This window comes from Alosa sapidissima, chromosome 21 (genome assembly GCF_018492685.1).
Source record: "Alosa sapidissima isolate fAloSap1 chromosome 21, fAloSap1.pri, whole genome shotgun sequence".
Lineage (NCBI taxonomy): Eukaryota > Metazoa > Chordata > Actinopteri > Clupeiformes > Clupeidae > Alosa > Alosa sapidissima.
Genome location: NC_055977.1, coordinates 13,578,316 through 13,591,772, shown reverse-complemented (window position 1 = coordinate 13,591,772; position 13,457 = coordinate 13,578,316). Strand labels below are relative to the sequence as shown.

At 39.7% G+C, this 13,457-nt stretch overlaps 3 protein-coding genes across 12 annotated transcripts in view; 2 read left to right on the top strand and 1 right to left on the bottom strand.

The window, feature by feature from the left end:
* oscp1a (organic solute carrier partner 1a) overlaps positions 1-13,457 on the bottom strand; it is a 30,514-nt gene that overhangs the window by 14,231 nt on the left and 2,826 nt on the right. For 3 of the 10 annotated variants that reach the window (XM_042076325.1, XM_042076327.1, XM_042076328.1), the window contains 3 exons: positions 13,255-13,414; positions 12,615-12,648; positions 10,754-10,830 (listed from right to left, as the gene is read on the bottom strand). The exons of 1 other annotated variant lie outside the window; for it this stretch is intronic. The gene's annotated coding sequence lies outside the window, so the exon portion shown is untranslated. Of the gene's footprint in view, positions 1-10,753; positions 10,831-11,490; positions 11,606-12,614; positions 12,649-13,254; positions 13,415-13,457 lie in introns of all 10 variants that reach the window. 6 more of the 10 variants (XM_042076324.1, XM_042076329.1, XM_042076322.1 and 3 more) reach the window with 4 other exon arrangements.
* LOC121695487 lies at positions 4,706-6,227 on the top strand. The gene is made up of 2 exons (XM_042076383.1): positions 4,706-5,299; positions 6,080-6,227. The coding sequence occupies exons 1-2, from the start codon at positions 4,736-4,738 to the stop codon at positions 6,197-6,199; spliced, it is 684 nt and encodes a 227-aa protein (XP_041932317.1). The 5' UTR covers positions 4,706-4,735; the 3' UTR covers positions 6,200-6,227.
* LOC121696161 (spore wall protein 2-like) lies at positions 6,964-10,204 on the top strand (the record flags this gene model as incomplete). The annotated part of the gene is made up of 1 exon (XM_042077491.1): positions 6,964-10,204. A coding segment is annotated over one exon (3,138 nt), but the record flags the coding sequence as incomplete, so codon positions are not given.

The window sequence follows — 13,457 nt, the reverse complement described above, 5'->3', positions numbered from 1 at the left end:
CACTGCAACGATGCGCCATCTAGTGGACAAACGACTACTTCTCGCCAATACTGAAAATGCAGCCATGATGATGATGATGAATATTTATTTTGGCTTTCTTTTAATCCTACTGAATTTGTAATTATGTATCGGCCGTTCTAATACCGATAGTATGTGGGTGCCTGTGTGTGTGCATGTGTATATGTGTGCACCGCCATTTACAGGCCAATGAGTGTACAGTCACTAAATGTACACATAACCTAATTTTTTTAGACCCCCCCCATGGATGAAATTCTACGAAACTTGGCATACCCCCGGAGAATGCCAGGTCAATTATACACATAAAATTTGGTGCAGTTCTGAACATCTTAACTGAAGATAGGGGCGATTAAAGCAGAATATTGCATTTTCATTTTTTACCGGGGGGTGGGGGTGCAAATCACAAATGAGTGATTATGAGCCAGGTTGATGTGGGCCCTTGAGACCAACATACCATAAAAGATTCTTCATCCTCAGTGCCACGGTTCAGGTAGTTATTTAGGAAAAACTGTGGCCCAGCACGAGGGGGGGGGGGGGGGGGGGGTGGTGGTGGTCCCCGGGGACGAAATGAAATTTTTCCGTAAAAGTCTAGTGGGGCTACATACCCACCAAATTTCATGTACCCCGGTGGTTCGGTGTCCCGGGTATCAATGACCAAAAATTCAGGGAGTAGATGACGGGAAAAATTCTTGAATTGTGTGCATGTGTGCGTGTACAAATTTATGTTTATGTGTGTGGGTGTGTGTGTGTGTGTGTATGTGCGTGCTTGTGTGTTTGCCTGCGTATGTGTGTTTGTGCATGTGCATGCATGCGTACATATGTCTACTGTGTGAGTATGTGTCATACGTATGATTACTGTAAATGTATGTGTGTGCGTGTGTATCTGTTTATGCACATGTGTGCACATGGAATGGGTTAACATGACTCCTGGAGGCAAACATATGGAAAAAATTGGTCATCCTAGGCCCTACAGTTCTCAAGATATTCACAGAGAACTGTGTCTGCCCTACCCTCCTTTCGGGGGGTCCAGTCCAGCGGGGGGGGGGGGGGCTACAGATCAAAACGAAGAATGACGGTTCCATGCTATCCATGTGGGGGTACATGCCCACCAAGTTTCGTGTACCCCGGTCTTTCAGTGTCCCGGGAATCCTTGTTGGTGTACGTCACTAAATGTACACATAAATTATTTTATTGTAAGGCCCCCCATGAACGAAAGTACTCAAAACTTGGCATGCATTCGGAGGGTGTCATAATGATCCTACACTTTTAATTTCGTGCAGTTTTGACCTTGTCAGCCAGAGATATTGTGATGAAAACACCAAATTTTTTGCTTTTTAATTTTTAACTAGGTGGCGCTATACATGAAATAAGTGGTAATGGGATGGGTTGACATGCCCCCTTAAGACCAACATACATAAAAAAGGTGGACCTCCTTGGCCCTACGGTTCTCGAGATATTCACAGAAAACTGTCTCCGGCCACCTACAGGCCAGTTGGTGTATAGTAACATAAATTAATTTATTGTGTGGCCCCCCATGAACGGAATTCCACGAAACTTGGCGTGCATACAGAGGGTGTCATAATGATCCTACACTTCCAATTTCGTGCAGTTTTGACTATGTTAGGTCACAGATACCTTCAATTACAACACCTCATTTTTACTTTTTTGTGTTTAACTAGGTGGCGCTATACATGAAATGAGTGGTTATGGAATGGGTTGACATGGCCCCTTGAGATCAACATACAAAAAAAAATGGTCCTCCTAAACCCTACGGTTTTCCAGATATTCACAGAAAACTGTGTCTGCCCTACCCTCCTTTCGGGGGGTCCAGTCCAGCGGGGGGGCTACAGATCAAAACGAAAAACGATGGTTCCATGCTATCCATGTGGGGTTACATGCCCACCAAGTTTCGTGTACCCCGGTCTTTCAGTGTCCCGGGACTCATTGACGGAAATTTGGGCATGCGAAAAAGAAAAACAAAAAAAAAAAAAAAAAAAAATCTGACTAAACCTATATGACCGCCGCTTCGCTGCGCGGCGGTCATAATAACTCTTTTATATGTCTGCTGAGACCACTGTTGGAACGCTAATGGAGCAGTCATTCTCTTCTCTTAACCCTTAAAGGACTAGGTTTTTGAACGTTCTAAGTTCCGCAACAATTGAAGGTTCTAAAATTCTATGTTGAATTCAATGAACCCAGATATTCTTTAGAACGTTCATTTCTCAACATTCCTGTCACACCAGTGAGACGGTACTCCTTTAAGGGTTAAGTATGGGTTGGGATGAGATGGTGTAGACAGTTCACGAAATAAGAGACAATTTAGACTCACATATCTATAGATTGAGAGATAAATCAGTAATTCTTAACAAGATTTCTGATGCCATGTCAGCCATAGTTAGCCATAGTCTGACTTCAGGGTTAACTAGAATCCCAGGTTCAGGCTAAGACAGAGTGTGAGATTGAGCATCAGACAAAGAGTCAGATTTAGCATAAGACAGAGACCCAGCTTCAGCATCAGAAAGCCAGGTTGGGGATCAATTTTAAAAGACACTCTGTTTCTCTGCTTCCTGAATGGCCTGAATATAAGGAAAATGGATTCATCTAAATCTACATAATATTCCCTGTGTAATAAAACACGGTCTCATCATCGCCATTTACAGCTATATTTTGGGGTGTTGGGGTAATAATATAAAAGCAGGACACCTTTGAGTTCATCTACACTAAATCTAAAAAAAAATCTGATGAAAAATCTAGGTATGGTAGATATAAGACCGGTGTCTTTCTCTGATGAACCGTCTAGTAGAAGTGAGTCAAAATGGATCACGTGACACCAGTGAAATAGCCATTCTTTCTGTTGCCATATGATGGTGCTCACCTAGACCTGCATTTTGACGATGTGAAGATCATCATTACCATAACAATCAATAACCTGTGAAGTTTGAGCCATGCCAAGCAATGCATGGTTAATGTATGACACATGTCCTGTTTATGAAGTGAGATATTCAAATTAATCATATGGCCATTTACGCACATTACATATCAACATTTAAAAAAAATACTTGGCAATTTAAAATCAGAAACATCTTGACATCAGGTATACCTAATTTGACATTGTTATGACCCCCTGTACACAGGAGCGAAATTTAAAGTACCTGCGTTGTTTGGGCCCTAATAAATACAGTCCTAAGGAAGAGGGAGATTGTGTTTGTAAGTGTATGGTCAGGTCTTAAACCCCCAGGTATTTAAAAGAGACAAATGTAAGTGTAAGTGTACCATGAAAGTGTGACACTTTATATCCAATAAATAGAGTGGTATTAGTATATTTTATTAGTACATTCAGTACGTAATAACTTATCACATTATTGGAAAAAAAGTTATTACATTATTGGTTCAGACATTTTATTACATTATTGGCAAGTGGGACTTAATTACATTAAAAATGGCCAAAATTATTATGCTTGGCAGTTATTACAATATTGTCTGTTATAATGTTATTGGCTGCTACAAGCGTGGCAACTATGGGGATATATTGTGTTTACATAGTACATTAGACTTTATAAGTATTGACAAAACAGCCAGGAAAATACATTTTTATGATGTAACTCCTAACAACTCCTGCAATACAATTCTGTTACATTATGTTTTTTTCTGCATGAATTCCAATGCTGGCTCTCTGCAAATGCATGCATGTAAGTCTGTATATCATATTTATTAAAAAGGACCATTTTCGTTTTCACTCATAGGGTATCCATTTTCAACTGTGATGCTCTACCTTTCAATAAGCGCTCTGAGCTTGATCCTTTAATCATACGGACAGACTGGATGGCTGCCCTTCCTAATAACCTAAGCTTATCGTCTATGACCATCCCAGGAACTCACGAAAGCCTGACTGAAAGAGGAATCATCTGGTACCAGCACCAGGCATGGAGCTTAGAAAACCAGCTTATAGCTGGTGTGAGATATTTTGATGTACAAGTTAAGAAGGGCTTAATCAAAAAAGGAACCCTGTATGTCAAAACTGGAGGTGTCCATTTATTAGAATTTACAGATGTCTTGGAGACTTTGAAGGAATTTCTAAGTGTCCACAGGTCAGAGACAGTGCTTCTGCGAGTTACACCTGAGATGTCTGCTGTTCACATGGTAATAGACCTTTTCAATCAAGATCCAGATGTATGGAAAGTGCCAAATATCCCTTCAATGGGACAGGTCAGGGAGAAAATTGTCTTAGTACAAAGCTCAATGTTTAATCTGGGTATTGCAAGTGGAGTCACGTTCACCTTCAATGAAGGTAAGCCAAAAGAGGAGCAACTACCAGAGAACCTTAAAAAAGCTGAAAGGTTTTGCCCCAATCATTTCGTATACACAGAAATAACAATTATGAATAGATTTCAAATTCCTGAACAAGAAGCTGCAGAAATGAATAAACTGCTGTTCCGGCTGCTGGATAAGCTCTTAGACACATACAATCCAGTTTGTTTGGGGATTGTTGCAGTGGACTTTCCTGGGCCTGAACTCATCAAAGCCCTCATTGATCTTAATTGCAAAAATACAGGAATAGCTGAAAGTGATGAGGCAGAATATACTGAGCAAGATACTCAAACAGAAGAAGAACAAGAAAAAGAAGAGGGTACGGCAGTAACATCTATGAATGAAGTGGAAGAATATGATAAACCTGATAAAGATAAACAACCAGACACTGAAGACGAAGAACCATCTGATGACGGTAAAGAACAGGAGGCTGATGAAAAACAGGAACCAGATGAGAAAGAACCAGACCCTGGAGAAGGACATCAACCAAATGAGAATAAAGAAGAGAATGAAGGAGGACAACAACCAGATGAGAAAAAAGATCCAGACACTGAAGGACAACAACCAGATGACAATAAAGAACTGGATTCTGAAGAAGGACAAGAACCAGAGGAGAATAAAGAACCAGACTCTGAAGAAGGAAAAGAACAAGATGAGAATAAAGAACTGGGTGGTGAAGCACAAGACACAGATGAGAATAAAGAACCAGACGGTGAAGCACAACAACCAGATGAGAATAAAGAACCAGACTCTGAAGAAGGACATGAACAAGTTGAGAATAAAGAACCAGATGGTGAAGCACAAGATACAGATGAGAATAAAGAACCAGACACAGAAGACTCTGGCAAGTCAAGACAAGATGAGAATAAAGAACCAGACGGTGAAGCACAAGAAAAAGATGAGAATAAAGAACCAGATGCTGAAGAAGGACAAGAACCAGATGAGAATAAAGAACCGGACTCTGAAGAAGGACATGAACAAGTTGAGAATAAAGAACCAGATGCTGAAGAAGGACAAGAACAAGATGAGAATAAAGAACCAGACTCTGAAGAAGGACAAGAACCAGATGAGAATAAAGAACCAGACAGGGAAGAAGGACAAGAACCAGATGAGAATAAAGAACCAGACTCTAAAGAAGGACAAGAACCAGTTGAGAATAAAGAACCGGACACAGAAGTAGAAGGAACAGATGAGAATAAAGAACCGGACGCTGAAAAAGAACAAGACAAAGAAGAGAATAAAGAACCAGACGGTGAAGCACAAGAAACAGATGAGAATAAAGAACCGAATGCTGAAGAAGGACAAGAACCTGATGAGAATAAAGAACCGGACTCTAAAGAAGGACAAGAACCAGTTGAGAATAAAGAACCGGACACAGAAGTAGAAGGAACAGATGAGAATAAAGAACCGGACGCTGAAAAAGGACAAGAACAAGATGAGAATAAAGAACCGGATGCTGAAGAAGGACAAGAACCAGTTGAGAATAAAGAACCGGACACAGAAGTAGAAGGAACAGATGAGAATAAAGAACCGGACGCTGAAAAAGAACAAGACAAAGAAGAGAATAAAGAACCAGACGGTGAAGCACAAGAAACAGATGAGAATAAAGAACCGAATGCTGAAGAAGGACAAGAACCAGATGAGAATAAAGAACCGGACTCTAAAGAAGGACAAGAACCAGTTGAGAATAAAGAACCGGACACAGAAGTAGAAGGAACAGATGAGAATAAAGAACCAGACGCTGAAGAAGGACAAGAACCAGATGAGAATAAAGAACTGGACTCTGAAGAAGGACAAGAACCAGTTGAGAATAAAGAACCGTACGGTGAAACACAAGAACCAGATGAGAATAAAGAACCGGAACCTGGAGTAGGACAAGAACCAGATGAGAATATAGAACTGGACTCTGAAGAACGACAAGACCAAGATGCGAATAAAGAACCAGACAGTGAAGCACAAGAAACAGATGAGAATAAAGAACCGAATGCTGAAGAAGCACAAGAAACAGATGAGAATATAGAACCAGACTCTGAAGAAGGACAAGAACCAGATGAGAATAAAGAACTGGACTCTGAAGAAGGACAAGAACCAGTTGAGAATAAAGAACCGGACGGAGAAGCACAAGAACCAGTTGAGAATAAAGAACCGGACACAGAAGTAGAAGGAACAGATGAGAATAAAGAACCGGACGCTGAAAAAGGACAAGAACAAGATGAGAATAAAGAACCGGATGCTGAAGAAGGACAAGAACCAGATGAGAATAAAGAACTGGATGGTAAAGCACAAGAAACAGATGAGAATAAAGAACTGGACTCTGAAGAAAGACAAGAACCAGAGGAGAATAAAGAACCAGGCTCTGAAGAAGGACAAGAACAAAATGAGAATAAAGAACCGGATGCTGAAGAAGAACAAGAACCAGATGAGAATAAAGAACCAGACTCTGAAGAAGGACAAGAACCAGATGAGAATAAAGAACCGGATGCTGAAGAAGAACAAGAACCAGATGAGAATAAAGAACCAGACTCTGAAGAAGGACAAGAACCAGATGAGAATAAAGAACCGGACGGAGAAGCACAAGAAACAGATGATAATAAAGAACCGGACACTGAAGAAGGACAAGAACCAGATGATAATATAGAACCAGACTCTGAAGAAGGACAAGAACCAGATGAGAATAAAGAACCAGACACAGAAGAAGGACAAGAACCAGATGAGAATAAAGAACCAGACTCTAAAGAAGGACAAGAACCAGTTGAGAATAAAGAACCGGACACAGAAGTAGAAGGAACAGATGAGAATAAAGAACCGGACGCTGAAAAAGGACAAGAAACAGATGAGAATAAAGAACCGAATGCTGAAGAAGGACAAGAACCAGTTGAGAATAAAGAACCGGACGGTGAAACACAAGAACCAGATGAGAATAAAGAACCAGACAGTGAAGCACAAGAAACAGATGAGAATAAAGAACCAGACGCTGAAGAAGGACAAGAACCAGATGAGAATAAAGAACCGGAACCTGGAGTAGGACAAGAACCAGATGAGAATAAAGAACTGGACTCTGAAGAAGGACAAGACCAAGATGCGAATAAAGAACCAGACAGTGAAGCACAAAAAACAGATGAGAATAAAGAACCAGACGATAAAGCACAAGAAACAGATGAGAATAAAGAACCAAATGCTGAAAAAGGACAAGAACCAGATGAGAATAAAGAACCAGACTCTAAAGAAGGACAAGAACCAGTTGAGAATAAAGAACCGGACACAGAAGTAGAAGGAACAGATGAGAATAAAGAACCGGACGCTGAAGAAGGACAAGAACAAGATGAGAATAAAGAACCAGACGGTGAAGCACAAGAAACAGATGAGAATAAAGAACCGAATGCTGAAGAAGGACAAGAACCAGTTGAGAATAAAGAACCGGACGGTGAAACACAAGAAACAGATGAGAATAAAGAACCAGACAGTGAAGCACAAGAAACAGATGAGAATAAAGAACCAGACGCTGAAGAAGGACAACAACCAGATGAGAATATAGAACCGGAACCTGGAGTAGGACAAGAACCAGATGAGAATAAAGAACTGGACTCTGAAGAAGGACAAGACCAAGATGCGAATAAAGAACCAGACAGTGAAGCACAAAAAACAGATGAGAATAAAGAACCAGATGATGAAGCACAAGAACCAGATGAGAATAAAGAACCAGACTCTAAAGAAGGACAAGAACCAGTTGAGAATAAAGAACCGGACACAGAAGTAGAAGGAACAGATGAGAATAAAGAACCGGACGCTGAAGAAGGACAAGAACAAGATGAGAATAAAGAACCAGACGGTGAAGCACAAGAAACAGATGAGAATAAAGAACCGAATGCTGAAGAAGGACAAGAACCAGTTGAGAATAAAGAACCGGACGGTGAAACACAAGAAACAGATGAGAATAAAGAACCAGACAGTGAAGCACAAGAAACAGATGAGAATAAAGAACCAGACGCTGAAGAAGGACAACAACCAGATGAGAATATAGAACCGGAACCTGGAGTAGGACAAGAACCAGATGAGAATAAAGAACTGGACTCTGAAGAAGGACAAGACCAAGATGCGAATAAAGAACCAGACAGTGAAGCACAAAAAACAGATGAGAATAAAGAACCAGATGATGAAGCACAAGAAACAGATGAGAATAAAGAACCAAATGCTGAAAAAGGACAAGAACCAGATGAGAATAAAGAACCAGAACCTGGAGTAGGACAAGAACCAGATGAGAATAAAGAACTGGACTCTGAAGAAGGACAAGACCAAGATAGGAATAAAGAACCAGACAGTGAAGCACAAAAAACAGATGAGAATAAAGAACCAGACGATGAAGCACAAGAAACAGATGAGAATAAAGAACCAAATGCTGAAGAAGGACAAGAACCAGATGAGAATATAGAACCGGACTCTGAAAAAGGACAAGAACCAGATGAGAATAAAGAACCGGACACTGAAGAAGGACAAGAACCAGATGAGAATAAAGAACTGGACTCTGAAGAAGGACACGAACCAGTTGAGAATAAAGAAGCGGACAGAGAAGCACAAGAAACAGATGAGAATAAAGAACCGGACACTGAAGAAGGACAAGAACCAGATGAGAATAAAGAACCAGATGGTGAAGCACAAGAAACAGATGAGAATAAAGAACTGGACACTGAAGAAGGACAACAACCCCATGAAGAACCAGAGACTGAAGAAGGACAAACAGAAGAGGGAAAAGAGCTAGAGAGTGAAGGCCAACAACTAGATGAGAGAAAAGAACAAGACGACGAAGGACAACAACCCGATGAGAATAACGAACCAGAAACTGAAGAGGGACAACAGCCAGATGAGAGAAAAGAACATGGGGTTGAAGAAGGACAACAACTAGATGAGAATAAAGAACCAAAGCCTGAAGAAGGACAAGGAGACCAAAATAATAATGAAAATCCTGATAAAGTGATAGCACCAACACTGAATCCTATAAACTGGATGGCATCCTTAGCTGATGACAAGAGGCTCTACTCCATTACAATCCCAGGCACACATGAAAGTCTCACTTATGATGGGCTACTCCTTTACAGGTGCCAGGAACTTGATTTACAAACTCAGCTTAGTGCTGGTGTGAGATTCTTTGATATGGAGTTGAAGACAGGGATTATTGATAAAACCACCCTTTATGTCAAGATCGGAAATATCTTCAAATATGTCAAGTTCATAGATGTTCTGAATACTTTTAAAGTATTTTTAAGTTATCAGAAGTTAGAAACCTTGCTTTTACGACTTACTCCTGACACAAATGCTGTTCACCTAGTAAACAACCTGTTTAGTGAAGACATAAATGTGTGGAAGGAACCAAACATACCTTCAGTTTCTCAGGTAAGGGGCAAGATAGTCTTGCTTCAAAGCTCAACCTTTCATCTAGGGATTGCCAGTGGCGTCACATTTAGTTTTCATAATGGAAAACCAAAGGAAGAACAACTACCAGAAAACCTCAGCCAAGCTGGAAAGTATTGTGTTGGTAACTTGGTTATCACAGATACCAGCTCTACAAATATATTTGATATGCCGGAAAAAGTAGCAAAGAAATTCAACACAGTGATAGATCACCATCTAGAGATGCTTTTACATGACTCAAATAGTCCATCTTGTCTTGGAGTGATTGCTATGGATTTTCCAGATCAACAGATCATCAAGAAAATTATTGCTTTTAATTTAAAAGGAGCAACAAAGTCATCATCAAAAAATGAAAAGACAGATGTATAAGGAGGTGCACAGATGCACAAGGACAGGCATGAAGCTTGACAAATTCAGTGCATGATTTCTGAAAAGGTGCAATAGTTCTAATATTCCAACCTTAATGACACCAAGAACATCCCACCAAGACCACCCACTGAAAGTGTTATCATCCACCCTGGATGTTTGAATGACACCCAAGGTCAGGCACAATGCAAAATAATTATTAAGATTTCATTTACTCAATTAATTTCTGTTTCAGCCATTTGATTATGATATATATAAATAGATTATGGTTACGGTATTTGGCAGACACGTTTGTCTGAAACATAATTAAAATGAAATATAGTTAGTATTTCTTAAAATGGAAAATAGTTAGTAGGCTACTTCTTGACCTTGTCATAAAGGTGTGTTCAATGTAACCATTTCTTAAACTAGTGAAGGAAATGTAATAATACATGATAGTTAAAATCCAACAATGACATCAGGTTGATAACAAGTTTGTTACTCAAATTTATTGTTAAATATATCCAAATAAATTACTACAATGGGTTGAAAGAGAAATTGATTAAATGGTTCTTGTAGGACAACTCTATCTTGCCCATGATATGAATGGGAGGGATTTGTAATTCGTTTTATCTGTCTGTCAGTCTGTGTGAGCATGTCCACTTGCATAACTTACCATACTCATCCAATTTACTTCAGACTTTCAGTCAAGTAGTGCCTCCTTATAAGGAGGCAAGGGAGGCGTGGCTTCCTCTAAATTTAGAGAGAGCAATTGTAGCCAATGTGATGACATTAAACTACAATTCAATATTTCATATTCTCTATGTATTTATTCAAAGAAAATGTAGTAATTTTGTTCTGTTACAGTATACTGTGTCTTAAAGTGATGAAACGGGGGCAACTTTTTAAACAATGTTACTGGGCAACCACATAACCAGTTCCATTTATTCAGATTGGATGATCATGACGATTTGCTTACTGATGAATACATTCTCCAGAAAATATATTGCTGCCCAATATAAACGGGTACAAGCCAGAACCACAATAATGAGGAACATTGCCCAGCAACATTGCTCAAGCTTTGTAGTAGGCAGGTTTAGGCTACTATGTGAGATCTACTCAGCCAAACTTGCATAGTGCGGTTATAGCCAATAGAAGGCCGCGAAGCGAATGCAGAAGTGCCGTTCACCCTGTTACGAGTTGATGTACCACTGAAACGATTTTGGAAAGATTATTTTAAGGTACAAAAAACTCTTTGGTGTTGCTTTAAGAAATGCCCAAATCTAAATTGGGCTAAATTATGCACACTCTCAGTAGGCCCTACCTGCCTTTCGCTATTGTGTGGAGCCTTTTTTTCTCAAATTGATTTTATTTTGGCTATCATTTTTGAACAGTACATATGTTATAACCTACATGTGTTTGTAGAGACGGGTGCGCACATCCAAAATATGTTGTAACAGGTGCCAGACAAAATGTGTCACAGAGAGAAGGAGATGGTCTGCACACTGTATGGGCTCCAAGAGATAGCCTATGTGTAAATCAAGGTGAACTTGTTAGCCTACTGTATCTGTTATGACTGAGTTAAGTTGGCTAGGTCAATGAAATAGCACTGACTTGGTGGTTTACTTTATTGGTTCATGTGATTTTTCATGTGAAGTAGCTACTGATGTAATAAACTACTTTTGCAAAATGTATGTAACTTAGATTGCTACATTTTGTCTTGAGGTAGCTTTTGTGTAGTTAAGCTTTATTTAGTATAGAGTAACTGGTAGCTTAGCTCACTACATTTTCTAAGTAGCTTGCCCATCACTGCATTTAAGCTATTATAAGGGTGTGATATGAGGGTTTTTTCCCCCTGAAAATGTTCTAAGCATATACTTTAGAGCAGTGGTTCTCAAATTGTGGGACGGGCCCCAATAGTGGGGAATGGGGACATGACAGGTGGGGCGCCACAAACAGGAGGAAATGTGTCTTTTTTGTACAGGGTTCCCACGGGTCAATGAATTTCTGGAATATCATGGAATTTTACAAAGTCTATTCCAGAGATGGAAAGTCAGGGAATTTTACCATTTTTGGGACAAGTCATGGAATTTTGTTGTAGCAGTTTAAAATTGCCAAAATACATTAATACAAATATATTTTAATGCAGAATTGGTGTATATCTAGTTATTAGCTTTACTGCTTGCTTGAGTGTGCCAACTGTGCTTATTCAATGCCCATTTATTCATCTCACGCTCTAAAAAAAGTCAAAGATTCTTGAACACTGCGTAGGTGCTCTGAAATCATTGGTACTAGTGTATATTCATTATATAGTATGTCATGGAAATTCAGGTTTTTTGACAGGGAAAGTCAGGGAAAAGTCATGGAATTTTACATTTGACTTCATACATTGAAAACAAAACAGCCACACATACAAATAGGCGTCATAAACAGGCCTACATATAAATTAAATTAAAATTAAAGCACCATCAGATCCAGGGGACTGAGACGGGAAATTTAACATGCACCGAAATGCGAAAAAAATATTTTAACGTTACCATTTTGCTGGGTGATGTAGGTGGGGCTTGAAAACTGGAGAAAAAGTGGGGAATGACAGAACAAGTTTGAGAGTTTGCTTTAGAGGAACAGAGAGAGAAAGAGAGAGTTTAATGGGTTTAATAAACCGCAGCGGTGGGTCTTTAAGTGTCAGTGCATAATTTCACTGCTAATGAACTCAACACAAAACAAGATTGACATTGATAAAATGCAATGATTTGACTGGTGGGAAGTTGACTTCCCTTTTCAGTGCTGGCTAATCAGAGTTTAACTATAGCCTCAACTGATTGGTTGCCCTTACAAAAATTAAATGTTTGCGGCAGATTTGCAGCAAACTTGTGGGTGATTTGTGGGAAACAAATGAGTTCACTAGAAAATATTGACAGAAGTTTGCCAGTGTTGGCTGCTACAGGCAAACTTCCAGCAAAATTCTGGCAACAATGAGAAGTTTGCTAGTGGCAAATGTGTTCGCCAGTGATTTGCCATCACTTAGCCGATAATGGTAAACTTCCAGTGAACTTCTGGTGACAAACCTAATTTGCATTGCTGCAAATTTGCTGCAACATTACCAAAAGTTAACCGCAACTGTTTGCCAGAAACCTAATTTGCATGTGAAAAATGTGGAGCAACTTTGCCAGAAACCTGACATTTCTGTAAAGGTGATCATCCATTTTTATCACAATTGCGCAGTTGGGAATGTGGAATCTGCTTCAGAATGGTTTGAGAGGTTCCTCCTTCGACCATGTTACACCTTTCCACCAGTTTTCATGGAAACTGGGTTTATAGGTTTTTCCCCTCAATCCTGCACACAGACAGAAGGGTGGACAAGGGGCCCTCTATGCCAG